The following is a 20,502-nucleotide window of genomic DNA, read 5'->3' on the forward strand; positions in this document are numbered from 1 at the left end:
CCCAAATATTACTCAATTGTATTATTCAGAAACAGCTTGTGCCTGATACAGTAAGAATAAACCGTGGGGCTTTACAAGAGTAATTATCAAACAAAATGTGACACTGAGATGCTAAAAGGGGTTATCAAGACAGGGCTAAAAGTTTCCTAAAAGAAACATGTATTTCTTCAGAAGATTTAATCTATTTTGGCAGAAGAGTTGAAGTTATTGAAAATTATGCTGGTCAGGATATATTCCAAATTGCTGGGGTATAATGGCTGCAAGCATTTCCACTAAAAGTGGCAAGATATTTATAAACTAAACATCACAAGATGACTGTAGAAACTGCTACTGATGAAGGGAGAAGAGAGAGAAAGCTGCACAATAGATCAAACTTGCTCGCCTTCAATTACGGTTCTTCCTTTCCTTCATTGATGGAAGTTGGAAGTTACATAGAAGCCATATAGATGGATTACATGAGTGGGGAAAACTGTATCTGGTGGAGTTCATTGTGGGGAAGTGTGAGACAATCTACTTGGCAAATCAGACTATTTCTTAATGGTGAGGGATTAGCAACTGTGGAAAAGAGAAGTATTCATGTCAAGAATGCATCCATATCAAAGTTAATGCGCAGGTACAAAAAAAATTGAAAAAGACTGATGAAATGTGGATTGAGGATGTTCTCTTCAGTGAACTTGTAGTCAAATGAAAGAAGAAATCTGAGTGCTCAGAACTGATGTGCTGGAGTATATATGTGATAAAATACCAACATTTGACAATAGACAATAGACAATAGGTGCAGGAGTAGGCCATTCTGCCCTTCGAGCCTGCACCATCATTCAATATGATTATCCTTAATCAGTATCCTGTTCCTGCCTTATCTCCATAACCCTTGATTCCACTATCCTTGAGAGCTCCATCCAACTCTTTCTTAAATGAATCCAGAGACTGGGCCTCCACTGCCCTCTGGGGCAGAGCATTCCACACAGCCACCACTCTCTGGGTGAAGAAGTTTCTCCTCATCTCTGTCCTAAATGGTCTACCCCGTATTTTTAAGCTGTGTCCTCTGGTTCGGCACTCACCCATCAGCGGAAACATGTTTCCTGCCTCCAGAGTATCCAATCCTTTAATAATCTTATGTCTCAATCAAATCCCCTCTCAGTCTTCTAAACTCAAGGGTATACAAGCCCAGTCGCTCCAGTCTTTCAGTGTAAGGTAATCCCGCCATTCCAGGAATTGACCTCGTGAACCTACGCTGCACTCCCTCAATAGCCAGAATGTCTTTCCTCAAATTTGGAGACCAGAACTGCACACAGTACTCCAGGTGTGGTCTCACCAGGGCCCTGTACAGCTGCTTCTATACTCAATCCCTCTTGTTATGAAGGCCAGCATGCTATTAGCCTTCTTCACTACCTGCTGTACCTGCATGCTTACCTTCATTAACTGGTGTACAAGAACACCCAGATCTCTTTGTACTGCCCCTTTACCTAAATTGATTCCATTTAGGTAGTAATCTGCCTTCTTGTTCTTGCCACCAAAGTGGATAACCATGCATTTATCCACATTAAACTGCAACTACCATGCATCTGAACACTTACCTAACCTGTCCAGGTCACCCTGTAATCTCCGAACATCCTCCTCACATTTCACCCTGCCACCCAGCTTAGTATCATCAGCAAATTTTCTAATGTTATTACTAATACCATCTTCTATATCATTAATATATATTGTAAAAAGCTGCGGTCCCAGCACGGATCCCTGCGGTACCCCACTTGTCACTGCCTGCCATTACGAAAGGGAGCCATTTATCACTACTCTTTGTTTCCTGCCAGCCAACCAACTTTCAATCCAAGTTAGTACTTTGCCCCCCAATACCATGCACCCTAATTTGCTCACTAACCTCCTATCTGGGACTTTATCAAAAGCTTTCTGAAGGTCCAGGTACACTACATCTACTGGATCTCCCTCGTCCATCTTCAGAGTTACATCCTCAAAAAATTCCAGAAGATTAGTCAAGTATGATTTCCCCTTCATAAATCCATGCTGACTCTGACCTACCCTGTTACTACTATCCAGATGTGACATAATTTCATCCTTTATAATAGACTCCAGCAACTTTCCCACCACTGAGGTCAGACTAACTGGTCTGTAATTTCCTGCTTTCTCTCTCCCACCTTTCTTAAAAAGTGGCACCACATTAGCCACCCTCCAATCCGCAGGAACTGATCCCGAATCTATCAGACTCTGGAAAATAATCACCAACGCATCCACGATTTCACAAGCCACCTCCTTCAGTACCCTGGGATGTAGACCATCAGGCCCCGGGAACTTATCAGCCTTCAGACCTAACAGTCTCTCCAACACCAATTCCTGGCAAATATAAATTCCCTTAAGTTCAGGTCCTTCAGCCACTGTTACCTCTGGGAGATTGCTTGTGTCTTCCCCAGTGAACACAGATCTGAAGTACCAATTCAACTCTTCTGCCATTGCTTTGCTCCCCGTAATATATTCCCCTGTTTCTGTCTTCAAGGGCCCAATTTTAGTCTTAACCATTTTTTTGCCTTTCACATATCTAAAAAAGCTTTTACTATCCTCCTTTATATTTTTGGCCAGTTTACCTTCGTATCTCATTTTTTTTCTGCGTATTTCCTTCTTAGTAATCCTTTGTTGTTCTTTAAAAGCTTCCCAGTCCTCCGTTTTCCCACTTATCTTTGCTATGTTATACTTTTTCTCTTTTAACTTTATATGTTTCTTAACATCCCTCGCAGCCACTTTGATTTCAGGCAACCTTTTTTCAGAATGGAACAAATGCAGTTAATGTAGTGATCATTGCTGGAATAGTGTTTGGCTGAATGGTTATCTGAGATTTGTGGATTTCTGCTGAAGAAATTTTCTGTGATATGTTTTGTCCAATTACCTTTTCACGTTTTTCCAATTGAATTGGTTGCGACGTAGGATGACAGGCTGTTCAGAAGACGTTTCAGTGCCAAGCTCAGCCAGGCAAGGATGGGTCAGCAAACAGCACAGACCATCTGCTACCTCTGAAACAAGCAAGATTTGCTACATTAGCTCTGCACTGCCTGTTATTAATAATTTTAATGCAAACTTAGACCAGGCTAATAAATAATCAGACAATAAAAATTCATATCAGGACTCATGTTTCAAACCCAAAATAAGTTGGCTTCAAAAGGTCCTTATTCTCTAAATGTAGACCAAGTGGATGAGAAGCCTTGGTTTCTGCTCCTGACTCTCCCGGGTCAATATGAGATAATCTCACCTTTAGAGGGCACTGCATGTGCATAGTGAGAACTTACTGAGAAAACACAAGGCTAGCAAATTATAATCAGCTACCACCTTGGATTTGGAAGTTGCCTTTTAGTTTTTTAATGAATTGTCCTATATCATGAATCTTGTATGACTTTCTACCCAAGCAGTGTTCTGGTGTTTGGGACAATATTCTACCTTAAGCTTAATGGTATTTCTGATTCACTTACATTCAGATTGTTAGGCAGAAGGAAGGCGGAACCCACAGAGGTTCCTGATCTCGGTAAGCGCCTTGCTTGGAACTACCTCATCGACTTGTAAAGTCATAGGCATTTACAGCACAGGACAGATCCTATAGTCCAACTCATCCATGTCGACTAGTCATCCCAATCTAACTTGGTCCCATTTGCCAGCATTTTGCCCATATCCCTTTAAACCCTTTCTATTCATAAACCCATCCAAGTGGCTTTTAAACATTGCAATTGTACCCACCTCCACCACTTCCTCTGGCAGCTCGTTCCATACATACATCAACCTCTTCATGAAAATGTTAGCCCTCAGGTCCTTTTTAAATTTTTCCCCTTTTATCTTTAACCTATGCCCTCTAGTTTTGCATTCTCCCATCCTCAAAAAGAGGCCACCCTCTGATATCACAGAAGATGTCAGGGAAAGAGAAGGGTTTGAGCCTTGTGCAAGTTGACAGTCAACAATCTGGTGTGAATGAGTCCCACTTATGACTCTTCTATTTTCACTGATCTAAACATCTCCCTGTTCTCAATGTGCCCTGAATAATTGGCAATATTCACAGATTTGTGGAGCTCATGCCTTGAAAGTAAAAAAGTATAACTCTTGAATTTTGCCATTTAATCATTGGACTTTTATATAACAGTTACCAAAAAAAAAGTATTAAAATGGAAAAGATGTTAATGTTTAGCCTGAATTTAAAAGATGGTCATGGGTAATTTTGGGCTAACCCACCTCTGCCTTGCAGTGAAGCCAATTTCAAAATTGTATCTCGAGACATTTTGGAAGATGTAATGGAGGTTATTGTGATACTAACCGCAATAATGATTGACCAGATCTTCTAAACACTGGAAGGTGAGACGTTCTTGGATGTAATACCATTTATTAGGCAAACGGAAGATCCGATAGTGCTTCACTAGTTTCTGGGATATATCACTGTAGCACCTGACAGATAGGCAATATGTACCTGAAAAACATACACACAAACACTAAATCATTTGCAAGGCATGTAGTTCTGCTTAAATTATGTTAAGTGTAAAGGCACATTGACACTTGTAAATGATAGGTGAGATTTAAGAATTCATGCACAGATAGACAGTAAAACTTTAGGTTCTTTCTTAGCTGGTGTATGCACTCTTAACAAGGGAAGAGAGGAAACCATTTGACAAGGTATTGCTGACAAAAGATGCTGAGAGATGGTTCTACACTTGTTGAGAATTTTAGTGTTTTTTCTCTTCTTGTCTTCTAAAGGCTAAGTTAAGAAGTGATTAATACTTTATCAAGTAACCATTCATTGTAAGTAAGCCTGACTATTAAGGTCCTCAATTTCTGCAGAATCTATTAAATGATCACTTCCATCTGGAACATATGGGCAACAGATACATGGGAACACCACCACCTATAAGTTCCCATTCAAACCCAGTGGCCATCCTGATTTGGAAATATATCACAATTCCTTTAGAGTTACAAGGTCAAAATCCTGGAATTATCTCCCTAATAGTATATGAAAGAATAGAATCCCTAAAGTGTGGAAGCAGGCTATTCAGCTCATCAAGTCCACACTAATCCTCCAAACAGCATCTCACCCAGATCCATCCCCATACCCTAACACACTCTGCACTTCCCATGGCTAATCCACCTAGCCTGCATATCCTTGGACACTATGGGCAATTTAGCATGGCCAATCCACCTAACGTGCACATCTTTGGACTGTGGGAGGAAACCAGAGCACTCTGAGGAAACATGGGGCGAATATACAAACTCAACACACAGTCACCCGAGGGTGGAATCAAACATGGGTGCCTGCCACTGTGATGCAGCAGTGCTAACCACCATGCCACCATGTCTCCCCTAGGTGTAGGTAACCAACATAAAATAAATTGCAGCTGTTCAACTCACCACCATCTCCTCCAGGGCAATTAGGGATGGGCAATAAATGCTGGCCCATCAAATCCCATGAATGAATAAAAACAATATTGTAGCATTGTTGGTAATGCTAGGAGGAGGATTAATATTTGTAATCTCCATTGCTTAAAAAAAATGTGGTTTTCCTAATGACCATACCAAACAGATTTGTATGTAAATGCGGGAATTAGATATAGAAAATAATCTATAGTATGCTCTACATTATCAAAATAAGTCTGCAGATACATAAAAATGGCTTTTGATTTACTTTACAGTGCAGATATGTAGTGATTGCAACCAGGTGGATCTCATTGACTATGTGATCCTTGATTGAGGTGGTTAACTGGGGCCAATTAGGAAACCTTGGCTGACTAATATAAACAGGGAATTTAGATTCGAACACGCCTTGGCGTGCCCATTTGCCACCGGGCGGTGGGGAATCCCCAGTGGAGGGCTCTCTACGCGGGAGTCCTCCCCCTTTCTCTCGGGGATCTAAGAAAAAGAAAAAAAAAGATAAACAGGGAATTTAGCATCTCCTCAGTTTAGGGGATTGACTCCAAGCTGGCTGGGCATAGCCAGTGTACTGTGAACAAACAAACAAACAAACAAACAGTGACTTGGTGGTGGGATACTGGCCCCTGAGCAGTTATTTCAAGATATCGTCCTTCTGATGTTGTGCAATGTTCAAAGGTTAGCTCTATATCCATCTGACAGGGAGGATAGGTGTCATCTCAGTTTAATATCTCAGCCAGAAGTCAGCACCTCCAAACAGTGCAGCATTCCCTTTGTACTGGAGTGTCAGGTTTGATCTCTGTGCTCAAATCCAGCAGATTGCACAATAAAATTTGTTTCATAAAAAAATTTTGGAAGACATGAGACAGCAAGTCGGAGGGTGGAGTCCAACTGAGTGTATTAACTGGTGAAAAACACTAATGCTGAAACAAAGCTGATTGTGAAATGGCTAAGTTCTTTAAATTTTTAATAATTCATTACATATTCATTATTTGTAATTTAACACGTATGAACTTACCCTTTTGGCTTTCACTTTGCCTTATCAAGAAGGAGCCTAGTCTATTGCCCGAAAGTTGTAGTAACTCTTCAGCCTTCTGTCTCCCAATTCCTTCAAAGAGCCAACTGCGCAAAGAATATACACCAGATTATTTATTTTATAAGTAAGACCAGGAAAGGCTGCATCTTTCAATTATCTTACCCCAACATAAATTGTAATGGATGGATTACCTCAATTACATTACTTTGAGAAACATTCTAATTGTTGATTAGAAAGAATGCGCATTGATTAGCGCACAGAATACATCTTCAAGACATCTTTGAAATGCATTCACTGTCTTAATGAAAGGAAATGCAGCAGTGACTATTCATGAACATGTAGAAACAGAAAAAGTGATAGAAGGGCTGAAGGAGGAATGTTGACCAGGAAGTCTTCAAATTAAACTGTACAACCTGTTCCATTCTTCCTAAAACCTAGGAAGGGCTTAGGTTAATCAATCTTTTGAAAGGCAGGGATTCTAAAATGCAACAGATCATGAGATCAGCTTTAAGTTCTATTTGTTGACAAAAGCTGGGAATATGCTGCTCAACCACTTTTATTTTCCATTAAGTTCAGCAATGTGAATGACCAATGAGACCTAGAGATTCAAAAAAGCAATTCCCTGGAAACAGACGAGGAAAGTTTAAAAGTGTGCAACAGAAATGTCGGGCATGTAAGTATAGACGTAAAGTAGAAATTATAGAAAATATTGAAGACCTAGTTTGCTGGGGCCTGGAGAGTTTGGTTGGGAATGAGGATCAAATGGGAGCAGTACAGTTTTCTGGCTGAGAGAGGTTCTGAGGGAAGAATTCTGATCCAGAAGCTAAGAGTGAATCCACCGAGCCCACACTTTAAGGAAGCTGCTCGGGTCCCTGATACTTAGGAAACCTGTCTAATGGCAGAAAGAAATAAGGCTTGCAGCCTCACTACCATGTTTCAAGTTCCATCATGCATCCTTGGATTGGGGCAATCAACGAGCCTTCTACTGATTTGCTGAGCCCTTCTAATATTGTCATGAATTGTGAAAAGAAATGGTTGTAGAATTTTTAGTAGATAAAGAGTGGAGCTGGAAGAAGCATAACAAATCAAGCAGCATTAGAGAAGTGGTGGTGGTGGTGGTGTTAAGCTATTTTAGAAGTTGCCACCATCTTGTAAAGGATTTGTAGGTGATTTACTGGAATTATACTCTGGATAAGAGATCAAGCAGCTATGTGGAGACATTATAGAAACTAGGATTGTTCTCAGCAGAACAGAAGGTTAAAGGGAGATTTGATAGAGGTGTTCAAAATAATGACAGGTTAAAAATATTAAAGTTGAGAACTGTTGCTACTCTTTAGAATACTTCACAAAATGAATCATTATAATCAATTTTTTTTATAAATTACTAAAATATATTGGCATATAGTTGCACTGTGCTATCAGTGTTTGATATTTCAGTTATAATCCTATAGATCTAGATAATGAGAATTGGCAGGGTATATGAAATGCAGCCACATCCCAGCCAGGCTTGAATAATCCATCCTCACCAAGTGTTCACATTTAATACAGTGTCTGCTACGGGATACTATTCAAGAGAAGAAACTGAGATTTTTCTCCTTCCATAAGTCCAAAGATGCTGACCCCAGTTTTAGCATCCTGATCATGATCAATTTATTCACCACAGACCATAAAATCTGCCTGCATCTTCTGTGAAAGTAGTTTTAAGCCATGAGTTGAAAGTGGCACCAGATAACGAGGTGCATCTACTTGAGTGACTGTAAATCTGAGTCACCTTCGTGGCCTTATTATTCTTAACTTTAGTCACCTCTTCCAAGCTGACAGCCTCCCACTCTCCTGTCAGTTTTCCATTCTCATCTAATTTGTGCCTTTGATATTCTCAATTTTTATTGCTCTACCATTGAGGAGAAAGTGAGGTCTGCAGATGCTGGAGATCAGAGCTGAAAATGTGTTGCTGGAAAAGCGCAGCAGGTCAGGCAACATCCAGGGAACAGGAGAATCGACGTTTCGGGCATAAGCCCTTCCTCAGGAATGAGGAAAGTTTGTCCAGCAGGCTAAGATAAAAGGTAGGGAGGAGGGACTTGGGGGAGGGGCGCGGAAATGTGATAGGTGGAAAGAGGTCAAGGTGAGGGTGATAGGTCAGACTGGGGTGGGGGCGGAGAGGTCAGGAAGAAGATTGCAGGTTAGGAAGGCGGTGCTGAATTCGATGGATTTGACTGAGACAACGTGGGGGGAGGGGGAATGAGGAAACTGGTGAAATCCGAGTTCATCCCTTGTGGTTGGAGGGTTCCTAGGCGGAAGATGAGGCGCTCTTCCTCCAGCCGTCGTTTTGTTGTGGCCTGGCGATGGAGGAGTCCAAAGACCTGCATATCCTTGGTGGAGTGGGAGGGGGAGTTGAAGTGTTGAGCTACAGGGTGGTTGGGTTGGTTGGTCTGGGTGTCCCAGAGGTGTTCTCTGAAACGCTCCGCAAGTAGCCGGCCTGTCTCCCCAATATAGAGGAGGCCACATCGGGTGCAGAGGATGCAATAGATGATGTGTGTGGAGGTGCAGGTGAATCTGTGGCGGATATGGAAGTTTCCTTTGGGTCCTTGGAGGGAGGTGAGGGGGGAGGTGTGGGCACAAGTCTTACACCTCCTGCGGTTGCAGGGGAAGGTGCCGGGAGTGGAGGTTGGGTTGGTGGGGGGTGTGGATCTGACAAGGGAGTCACGGAGGGAGTGGTCTTTACGGAATGCTGATAGGGGAGGGGAGGGAAATATATCCTTGGTGGTGGGGTCCGTTTGGAGGTGGCGGAAATGACGGCGGATGATGCGCTGTACATGGAGATTGGTGGGGTGGTAGGTGAGGACCAGTGGGGTTCTGTCCTGGTGGCGGTTGGAGGGGCGGGGCTCAAGGGTGGAGGAGCGGGAAGTGGAAGAGATGCGGTGGAGGGCATCGTCGACCACGTTGGGGGGGGAAATTGCGGTCCTTGAAGAAGGAGGCCATCTGGGTTTTACGTTTTTGGAACTGGTCCTCCTGGGAGCAGATGCGGCGGAGTCGAAGGAATTGGGAGAATGGGATGGCATTTTTACAGGGGGCAGAGTGGGAGGAGGTGTAGTCCAGGTAGCTGTGGGAGTCGGTCGGTTTGTAGTAGATGTCCGTGTTGATTCGGTCGCCTGAGATAGAAATAGAAAGGTCGAGGGAGGAATCTGAGACTGTCCAGGTGAATTTGAGGTCAGGGTGGAAGGTGTTGGTGAAGTCGATGAACTGTTCAACCTCCTCATGGGAGCACGAGGCGGCGCCGATACAGTCATCGATGTAGCAGAGGAAAAGGTGGGGGGTGGGGCCAGTGTAGTTGCGGAAGATGGACTGTTCCACATATCCTACGAAGAGGCAGGCATAGCTGGGGCCCATGCGCGTGCCCATGGCTACTCCTTTCATTTGGAGGAAGTGGGAGGATTGGAAAGAGAAGTTGTTAAGGGTGAGGACCAGTTCAGTCAGTCGAAGGAGGGTGTCAGTGGAAGGGTACTGGTCGGTACGGCGGGAAAGGAAGAAGCGGAGGGCTTTGAGTCCTTCGTGATGGGGGATGGAGGTGTACAGGGACTGGATGTCCATGGTGAAAATAAGGCGTTGGGGACCGGGGAAGCGAAAATCATGGAGCAGGTGGAGGGCATGGGTGGTGTCCCGAACGTAGGTGGGGAGTTCTTGGACTAAGGGGGACAGGACGGTGTCAAGGTATGCGGAGATGAGTTCGGTGGGGCAGGAGCAGGCGGAGACAATTGCTCTACCATTGCCAGCAATGTATTCAGCATCCTGGGACCAAAATTTTGAAATTCCCTCAGTGTACATGTCTGTCTATCTTTCTACCTTTATCTCCTCCAAGAAATTTCTGAAAACCTCCCTCTTTGACCAAGTTCACCACTCTTCTGTCCTTATGTGTCTTGATGTCAAATTTTGTTGGATAAAGCTTCTCAGAAGAAGCCTGGGATGATTTATTACATTAAAGGTATGTTATCAAACAAACAGGTAAAGATGAACTTAATCTACTTAACCTACCCATGGTAAACTCGGGCAGCACAGGCACGTGGGATGTAGTTCTCAGATCCAGTGTTGAAGGACCTCACTCTCCACCAATCACCTTCTCTGGAAAGATAAAGAGAGTAACATCAGAGGAATATCCTTTTTTTTTATTCATTCCCATCCCTAATTGCCCAGAGCAAAGTTTAGAGTCAAGCACTTTGCTGTCTGGAGTCACATGTAGGCCAGACTGGGTAAGGATGGCAGATTTCTTTCCCTAAAAGGGACTAGGGAACCAAATGGGTTTTTCCCGACAGTTGGCAATGGTTTCATGATCATCGTTAGACTCTTAATTCCAGACTTTTTTTTTGGATTCAAATTCCATCATCTGCCATAGTGGGTTTCGAATCTGGGTCCCCAAAATATTACCTGGGTCTCTGGATTAACAGTCCAGCAATAATAGCCCTGTGCTGTGACATCCCTAGTGCAATGAAGAAAGGGAAAGCAGTTGTCAAGTTATTCAATATTATCATATCAATCTTGGCTAAGCAGTAACACATTCAATGTATCAGAGTGCGCAAGCTCCAAATCCCACTGTGGAGGCTTAAAGACATAATCTGGGCTGAGACTTCAAGTGCAGCGCTGAGGGAGTGCCATACCACTGCAAATGCAATCTCTTGTGGAGATGGAAACACAAAGGAAACAGTGGACAGAAAAAGACTGTCAAGCTTATAGCAGTGGGTGTGGGTGCCAAACCCACCAGCAGCCATGTGGTAGCATGATAAATTATTTTAACAAAATTAAAAATTAAGGCAAAACCAGGGTATAAAAGTCTAAAAAAATTTAGTTTTAAATTTAAACTAGCCTAGTAGCAACAGGTATTTTGAACAAGTACCTGTCAGTCTAATAAACATTCTTTCACCTTTTCATATTACTTGAAGAAAGCAGGAAATTCTCCCTTTTTGAGATTCATCTCTCAATCAATGCAATAAAATTATAGAGTATCTCATACATTCTGTTCGTACCAGTCAAATTCGATTTATTTCAAGCTGGCAGAGTGCATGCATTGTTGGCAATATTTCGGAAGTATTTCATTTGCTGAGATATTTGAGTATGTGATAGGTGTTGTGGAAGTTCAAGTTATAGCTCATTTTTTTACAGAAAAAGTAATGAAGCTCCAGATTTGGATTATAAGGTGAATCAAACTGTTAAAGAGTTTTCAACTTAATAATGAATCATGAAGTTTTTTTTACCGGTATGAAAATCTGGAATTTCCAGCTGTTTAGATGCAGCAGAAGGATAGCATTACATTGCTTTTTTCCCTGAGTGAAATTTGCATGCAACTGACTTCGGCCAGTTTCATGTCAAAGTTTCACCATGACAATTTCCTCAATTCTTTGCACCATTTGGAGATATGTACCATCTGACCCTTTGGATTTGACTTCTCTGTAACTTTAGTAAAGCGAACGCAAACAGGACATGATAGCTAAGCCACTTTCAAATACATTCCTTTCCCTTTGCATAGAATCAGAGTCACAGAGTCATACAGCATGGAAAGCAGAGCCTTCAGTATGACCAGACAATGCCAAACATAATCCAAAACTAAACTAGTCCCAACTGCCTATGATTGGCCCATATCCCTCCAAACGTTTCCTAGTCATATATTTTTTCCAAATTGTAACTGTACCTGTATCCACCACTTCCTCTGGAAGTTCATTCTACATACAAACCATGCTGTGTAAAAAAAAAGTTGCTCCTCATGTCCTTTTTGAAATCTTTCTCCTCTCACCTAAAAAATGTGCCCCCAGTCTTGAAATTCTCCACCCAAAGGAAAAGACACCTGCCATTCACCTTGTCAAAACCCCTCATAATTTAAAACGTCCTCTATGAGGTCACCCCTCAAACTCCAACGCTCCAGTGATAAAGGTCCCAGCATATCCCATAATTCAAAACCTTCATTCCTGGCAACTTCCTCATCTTCTTTTGCTCATAGTGAGGGAGACATTTGCCATAGAATACAGCCTGTGGCAAGAACCTGAACATGAAGACTTTTAATATGGGAAAGCTATTGTGTTGTAGCTATTGCATGGATAGCTGACCGTAAGACTCGTCCACTCTTTCCCCCTGCCATTGATATATCAGGGGGGTTGGCAGGTTTTTGACAACGCCATGAACACATGTTTCATGGGCATCCAGTCTCATGTCGGACTTGAACCCAGAACTTCCAGTCAGAAGTGGGAACACTACCTGCTGTACCATAAGATCGACTCACTCTCCACAGCAGCATTCTTCGACAATATGATTAACTGAGAGCCACAGCAAAGAGACTGAGCAGAAGGCCCTTTTTGATTATTTTTCACAATCTACTCATTGCCAATGTATGGTGTTTAGTAGCTGTTATTTGACTTCTCTGTATGGCCAAGGCAGATTTATTCAGATCTCCACTGCATTCAGACATTGCATATCAAATGAAGCAAAACATTTAATAAAACCTTTTAAACAGAAATAACGTATTCAAAATAAGGAGGCGAAATAACACACATGGATGCACACTTGCTTTGTGTGAAATAGGGTGAGGTTGATGGGCCTGTTGCCTTTTTGGGCAACATGCCAAAAAATAATTTTTTCACCAAGTGCAGCGCTCATCTTTTCAAGCCTGCATTGAAAGTGCAGCAACTCTTATAACTTCAGGACACATTGATTTCAAAAACCAACTATTCAATGCCCTAACAGGATGAATTGTAGGAAGTGATCTTGAAAGCGCCAATGATGATTAGCATTATTTTCTATAATAGTCAGTCATGTCTACAAACCGACGAGTATATATAAAACACTCTAATTCCTGAGCAATGTGATGATTTGCCAGAATTCAGCAGGGGTTGGAAAAGGAGGTGAAGTACAGTCCTGTTTCTATCAAGGATGAGTAGGAGAAAACAACTGAGCCATTTTCACTCTTGATTAATATCTAGTAAACCATGAAGACAGCACTGATGAAGAGTCAGCTGGACTCAAAATGTTAGCTTTCTCTCTCTCCATGCTGCCTGACCCACTGTGATTTCCAGCATTGTTTTTGTTTTCAGTACAAATTCCAGCATCTTTATTAATTTTCTCCTCCAGTATACCCTGACTGACAACAAGTATGCAGGCTCATGTGTTTTTATAATCTGTCTGTATGTGTGGCTATGTGTGAGTTTACATTAGCACCGCAACGTTGAGTGTTAACATGGCCTCATTCACCCCGAAGCCACCATGGTGCAATAAGTTGCAGATGATTGAAGACACTCACATGAAGTTACAATGCCACACCCTGTTTACCTTGCTGTTGGTAGGATTGTACTTACTCTGCTATAATGCGCAGCTTCTCCCCTATCCTGAAGATTGGTTGGCTTATCGTTGCTGGTGGGTAGTCATAGATCATAACAAGCATATCATTGTTGCCTGCTGCAAAAGAGGGAAGTTTCAGTGAAACAGTAGGGAACTAGTAGCTCAAAAAATCTTAACGAAATGATGCCTTAAATATGGTGCCTCCTATTACCTCATGCTGTCCCAAAATGCTTTTAAACCAGTTGTTCTTTTGAGAATAATTTAGAAATTAGATAATGTTCATTTGGAAGGATCCATTAGTGAGAGAGAGAGAGACAACAAAAGAGGGGTTAAGAGAGAAGGGATGAGATAGAGCGTATGTAAGAGAGAGAGAGAGAAAAAAAAAATTTATATAGCAGTTTTCATGATCAAAGCACTTGACATCTCAAGTCCGTGTAGTCACTGTGGTAAAGTAGCTGAACTATATGGGTACTTGGAGTTTCCACTCTCCTGGTTAAATATTCAGATACTGGCAGGATCCGAGCACTTTCAGATATTGGCTTGAACTGGATTGGTCTGGATCAATGTCATCAGTGTTTGGAGCCTTGAAAGATGTCAAGCTGGTAGGCACTGACAAGACTGGGGTTTGATGAGTGCAAGCAAAAGGGTTGGGGGGTGTGGGGGCTTTGGCTTGAAAAGCCATGGGGGGAGAATAAGCTGGGGAAGAGCATAAAACCTTGGAGGGGGCACTGAGGTGGTGAAGCCACAGGCCTGTTAACAAGGAGACCCAGTGCCAATCTGCCCATCTACCTCCAAACCATGCAGAGAAAGCTGCTGGCCCCGGCCACATGGATTGGGCCTATCCCATCAACATTTAAATCTCTTCCAAGAGGGGAAGTGAGGCTCAAAGAGAGGAGGGGGCTGTGGTGATGAGTTGAGGTAAGGGCTCATGCCCGAACCGTCGATTCTCCTGCTCCTTGGATGCTGCCTGACCTGCTGCGCTTTTCCAGCAGCACATTTTCAGCTACTGATGCAGAGGCCAGGCCTCGCTACCAATGGATGTGGATCAAAGACAATATCAGCTTTTGCTCAGTTAGTACAGCTCTGCACTCAGCCCTGGAGTTCATGTGTTCAAATACAGCCCCCTACTGACATGCATGTAAACAAAGATTCTCAAGAGAAAATCCCAAAGCAGCTACTAGTTTAGTTTTCAGGGAATTCCAGAAAGTTCTTAAAGGCCAACAATGCCTACGGAAAATTTGTCTGGCTCCACCTTAAAAATTTCCAATGAATGCCCCCTGGCTCACTTCCACTGCCTTCTGATGTGTCACACAACCCTCTGAGACAAAATATTCATCATCATCTCTGTCCTAAAAGGATAATGTGTAATTTTAAAATAGTGCCTTATAGTTTTTAGACAACTCCAGAAGATTCCTGCAGATCAATAATGCCCAACAACAGCAGCACTCAAAATGCAGCTGAAGGCCAGTGCAGCTGTTTCAATGTTTCCACATGACCTTTCCCTGTATCTCTGAGTTTTTAATCCATAATCTATTTGGGTTTGAAATGTTACAAGAGCTTTGATTCAGCTCTATTCTTTCTCTATCCCTTGCAGTTCAAGAAGAGAAAGCTAAGAACATTCTAGGAAGCAGGACTGTCTTAACGTCAGTAGAATTTAATTAAAATGTCTGTCCTACCGGACTGAGGTGGGAGACGGCTATTGATTTCTGCACTGTCCTGATTAAGGAGAGAATAAAAGCCAGAGTATCCATCCCTGAACATTACCCAACAGCCTCAGCTGGAAGGGAAATTCTGAACACATTAGTGGGCAGCATGGTGGCTCAGTGGTTAGCACTGCTGCCTCACAGCACCAGGGTCCCAGGTTCAATTCCAGCTTTGAGTGACTGTCTGTGTGGAGTTTGCACATTCTCCCTGCATCTCCCCCAATCCAAAGATTGGCAGGTCAGGTGAATTGGCCATGCTAAAGTTCCCCATAGTGTTAGGTGCATTGGTCTGGGTGGGTTACTCTTCGGAGGGTCGGTGTGGACTGGTTGTGCCGAAGGGCCTGTTTCCACACTGTAGGGAATCTAATCTAGTTGTGACTTTTGGGTTTATTCATGATGACATGATTTTGCTAGCACCACTGCCCAAATTCACACAAGCAAGGAACTAAAGTCCAAGGAACTGCATTCTTCATAAGGAATAGAGACTATCAATATTAAGAAACACTAAGATTTTGGAAAAGTGCACTTCATGGCACACAAACTGTTCTGAATGGCATATTTGAAGTAAAAGTTCACCACGCTGAAAACTCTAAATGCGGACATGTTTCTTAGCACTCTCTGGCAAAGCATTCTTGCAAGTTGCCAATGACAAAATGTTGTGCAGGATATTTTTCCCAAATGAATATTTAGTGAGTTACAAAAATACTTCAGCTTCCAAACAAAAACCTATATGTGTATGAAGACTTTAACATAACAAAATGTCCCAAGGTTCTTCACAGGAGCATTATAAAATAAAACGGCAGAAAATAAGATGTACCCAAGTACATATTCATTTATTTACTTCTTCATTGAGGTCTACATCTCGTACCTGTAAGAGATTCCTGAACATCTGATTCTTTCTCAGTGGCTGCAGACTTCAAAGTGTTCCCCATGTCTTAATTCTCAGTCCTTGTGTTTAAACACTGTGAGCTGAAAGAAAACAAGATTCTAAAGAGTCAGACTGATCTCGAAATGTTCACTCTGTCTCCACAGATGGTGCCAGAACCTGCTGAGGTTCTCCAGCATTATCTGGGTGTGTTCCCAACATCTGCAGCATTGTGCTTTTATTTGCAAAGTTATTCCCGGTTCCCTATGTTGATCCCGCAAACAACATTTGAGACAAATAGATTTTCTGGACACATTTCTAACCACGTTCATCATTTTAAAAAAATGTTTGTGGATTAGTATATGAGACCAACACAACTGAAGCAAAAACAGAAGTCCCAATGTGTTTTCAAATTTCCAATGAGTGAGGTGATGTGGTAGCATAGTGCTAATGTCATTGAGTTAGTAATTCAGAACCTCAGTTCATGTTCTGGGCCACATAAGAAATCTGGAAAAAATAACTAACCTGATGGTGATTGCGCAACCACTGGCAACTATTGTAAACCTCCATCTGGTTCACTCATGTCCTTTAGGGAAGGAAATCTGCCATACTTAACTGGTCTGGTCTACTTGTGACCCCAGACCTATAGCAATGTAGTTGACTCTCAACTGCCCAATGGGCAATGTTCATTGGCCCAGCCAGTAAAACACATGTTGCATGAGTGAATGAATAATCCCTTGCTCTCTGGGATTTTCTGTGAATGTTAGAGTTAGAGATTTTGGACAATTCCATGGAATTTTCCTGAGTAGTTACTCAGAAATTAGAATAAGAGTTTTCTGTCGATCATATCCTGGGTAATTACAGAACTGATCCTCCGCCTATCCCCGCCAACACTCTCAATAATCTTTTCTATTTCCAGACTTGAGCCAACTACCTGCCTGAACTCTAATTATCCCTTACCAAACACCCCATCTGATTAACGCTTAATCTGACCCAACCAGACTAGAGCTGGCCTGATGTGACTAACCCTCGAATTCAATGAGAACTCCACCCTGATCCCACTACCATCTGCCACCCTACTCACCTCCCACTTCATCCACCTGACATTCTACCTAGTTATCCCCTTACCCAGTTACCACCCTAACCAATTATTTTAACCAATAGACCCACTTAATTATTCATCCACTGACCTTTCTATTGACATTCACACTGATAATATAAACTTAGATTACAGCAGCTCGAGTTATAAATAAAATGCGGAAATCCTCAATGGTGGAATTCTTGGAAACCAAAGTACTTAAGTACACTTTTCCTCCCTTCCATGCCATCTTAACTACATTACTCCCAGTTTGTTTGCAAAATAAAGAATAAGAATTTACGTATGTACGACTGTTACTCAAAACATTTCAAAACTAACCAATTGACCTTTAGAGCCAGCCATTGTCCTGATGTAAGTGGGATTTTAGGGGAAATTTTCTTTCTCCATAAACTGATCATGTCCTTTGTGAAATGAGTTCTGATAATTGCAAACTACTTGTGTTCCACCTTGTGTTCATGACATTAAGGTAATTTGGCATTATTCAAGATGTCAGTCTTGACTGTCAAGCCTGAGTCAGAAGCTTGTAGCTTTGGGTTTCACTGTAAAGACTAGTGCAAAATCTCGATTGACAGTTCAGTAGAACACTGAAGGAATGCCTCACTATCAGAGGTGTCATCCTACAGATGAACTTCAGACTGTGATTTCTTTTCCAACTGTTGTAAAGAACCCCTTGAAGAAGAACATGTGAGTTTTCCAAAGGCCAATGTTTGTCCCTCAACACACCGTCACTGAAATAAATGATTTGTCTATAATGTCATTGCTGTTAACTCTCTGTGAGATACTACATTTCCTACATTATAGTGGCAGCATATAAAAACTACTTTGGGATGTTGTTAGGCCATAACAGGAATGTATTAATGCAAATCCTTTCAACCCCTTTCTATTAATTAATGTAGGAAATAGAAATGTTGCACTGGTACAGTAAAACATGTTCTTCCAGTATCAAAGTTTGAGATACATTGTTGATATACTTCAAATGGATTATTAAAAGGATTATCCATTCAGCGCTTCTGGCTAGAGATCGTTGCAAAAGTTTCAGCTTTGTGTTTGTATTGAAGTTTTGACTCCCTCCTCATTGAGGATAGGAATATTTGTGGAGCTACTTCCTCCTGCTAATTATTTATTGTCCACCATCATTCATGGATGGATGTGGTAGAGCTGCAGAACTTAGATCTGATCCATTGGTAGTGGAATTGCTTAGCCATGTCTATCACATGCTGTTTACACTGCTTGCCATACAAAGTTAAAAATCACACAACACCAGGTTATAGTCCAACAGGTTTAATTGGAAGCACTAGCTTTCGGAGCTTTGCTCCTTCATCAGGTGGTTGGCGACGGAACAGCACTCTGAAAGCTAGTGCTTCCAATTAAACCTGTTGGACTATAACCTGGTGTTGTGTGATTTTTAAATTTGTACACCCCAGTCCAACACCGGCATCTCCAAATCATGGCATACAAAGGTAATGAAGAAGAGTCAGTATGGTTTGGTGACAGTTAAATCATGTGTAGCCAATTTATTGGAGTTCTTTAAAGCAGTAACATACAATGTGGATATGAGAAATCTAATGCTATACCTGGATATCCAGAAGGCAATGTACACAGTGCCATAGAAAAGGTAACTGCAAAACGTGGACGGGGGAGGAGGGACGTGATGAGCAGGAGTCTGTGCTGGAGCCTCAACCTTTTACAATTTGTATCTATGTCTTAAATGAGGTACATAAAGGAGCACAGTTAATGTGAGGGAAATCACACTTCAGTGAGTATATCTGGGAATTTAGTTCGAAGTGGGAATTCAGCACAGAGGAGGAAGAGGTGTTTTAAGTGTATTTTATTGTGAAAAGACTCCAGAGCAAGAGATGAGTGGGAGAAGTTAAAAAGTGTGGATCAAGAGGCTGACCTGTGATGATCATTGACATCATGAACCCCCACAGTATAATGTGAGTGCAGGGAGAGAGCTGATTAGTGAGTAGGACTGGTGAACATTTCTAGTCATTAAAGTCTTCACTTTGTGTTTAGATCGCAAGTGTTTTATCCTTTGCCATAAAGAGAGTTTAAGATTGATTCTGATGTTTAAAAAAAGTACAATAAAGTGTAACAAAGAAGAATATCAGAGTAGCTAGTTAATAAACTAAATAAATTGGGAAAATGATGGCAGGATGGGGGATGTGTTGCTGTTGCAGCATTTGGGAGCTGCTGTTCACAGCTGTGAATGAAGACATCTGTGCCAAGTATTTGCAGTGTGAGGAAATTCAAGTCTGAGTTGAAGAGCTGAAGCCCAAATTGCAGACATTGTGTAATATTAGGGAGGGGGAGAAACGACAACCTTACTCCAGGTGGTGGTCACCCCCTTCTTATTAGGTAATTCAGCTTTGGTCTGTGATCTGGGCAGAGGGTGTTACTGCAGGATGAGAAAGGTAAGTGAACCCTGAGCTTAACTTTCGAGGAGCCTCAGACCCTGCTATTATCCAACAGTCACGAGGTTATTACAAACTGTGAGGACAAGATTGGAGACTGCAGAGAGGATGGGCAAAATGGCCATGGTATCTTGGGACAGGGAGCCATTTAAGTGGGTAAAGAGAATCGGAATGTGGTGGTAGGGGCCAGTATAATTACAGAATGGAAACTGTTCAGCTCTGAGTTTAAGATTCAATGGTCTGCCAGTGCCAGGGTAAAGGGCATCTCCTCAGGGCAGGAGAGGAACTAGAGTGGGAGAGGAGGGATCAAGTTTATTCTTAGTGGTACCAACAAAATTGATAGAAACTAGAAAATAGCTTCTGCTGAAAGAATTTGAATAGTTAGGAGCTAAATTGAAAAGCAGAACTACCAAGACATTAACCTCGGGATTATGATCTTAGCCACAGGAAAACTGACATAAAGTGAAGAAAGTCAAGGAGTTAAATACATTGGTGGCGAGAGAAATGGGTTTCAGTTCATCTAGCACTGAGACACTTTCTGGGGTAGAATGGATCTGTTCCCATCAGATAAGCTTCACTTAAACACTGCTGAGACCATTATTCTGGAGATTAGGGTAACTAGGGCTGTAGAGAGAGATTTAAACTAAACAAAAGGTGGAGAGTCAAGA

General features: G+C 42.1%; 2 protein-coding genes across 3 annotated transcripts in view; one reads left to right on the plus strand and one right to left on the minus strand.

The window, feature by feature from the left end:
• tg (thyroglobulin) overlaps nt 1-20,502 on the plus strand; it is a 367,649-nt gene that overhangs the window by 176,489 nt on the left and 170,658 nt on the right. The gene's annotated exons all lie outside the window — the stretch shown is intronic.
• Nucleotides 1-20,502, minus strand: part of LOC122548915 (src-like-adapter) — a 46,338-nt gene that overhangs the window by 733 nt on the left and 25,103 nt on the right. The window contains exons 2-7 of one of the 2 annotated variants that reach the window (XM_043687885.2): nt 16,325-16,425; nt 13,771-13,867; nt 10,469-10,555; nt 6,422-6,525; nt 4,304-4,453; nt 2,897-3,020 (exon numbers count right to left, since the gene is read on the minus strand). In XM_043687885.2, the coding sequence (XP_043543820.1) occupies nt 2,897-3,020; nt 4,304-4,453; nt 6,422-6,525; nt 10,469-10,555; nt 13,771-13,867; nt 16,325-16,388 (626 nt within the window). In that variant the 5' untranslated portion in view covers nt 16,389-16,425. Of the gene's footprint in view, nt 1-2,896; nt 3,021-4,303; nt 4,454-6,421; nt 6,526-10,468; nt 10,556-13,770; nt 13,871-16,324; nt 16,426-20,502 lie in introns of both variants that reach the window. The other variant, XM_043687883.2, reaches the window with a different exon arrangement.

The sequence above is a fragment of the Chiloscyllium plagiosum genome, unplaced genomic scaffold (genome assembly GCF_037043375.1).
Source record: "Chiloscyllium plagiosum isolate Xiang-an unplaced genomic scaffold, Cpla_swu_hap1 HiC_scaffold_4, whole genome shotgun sequence".
Classification (NCBI taxonomy): domain Eukaryota; kingdom Metazoa; phylum Chordata; class Chondrichthyes; order Orectolobiformes; family Hemiscylliidae; genus Chiloscyllium; species Chiloscyllium plagiosum.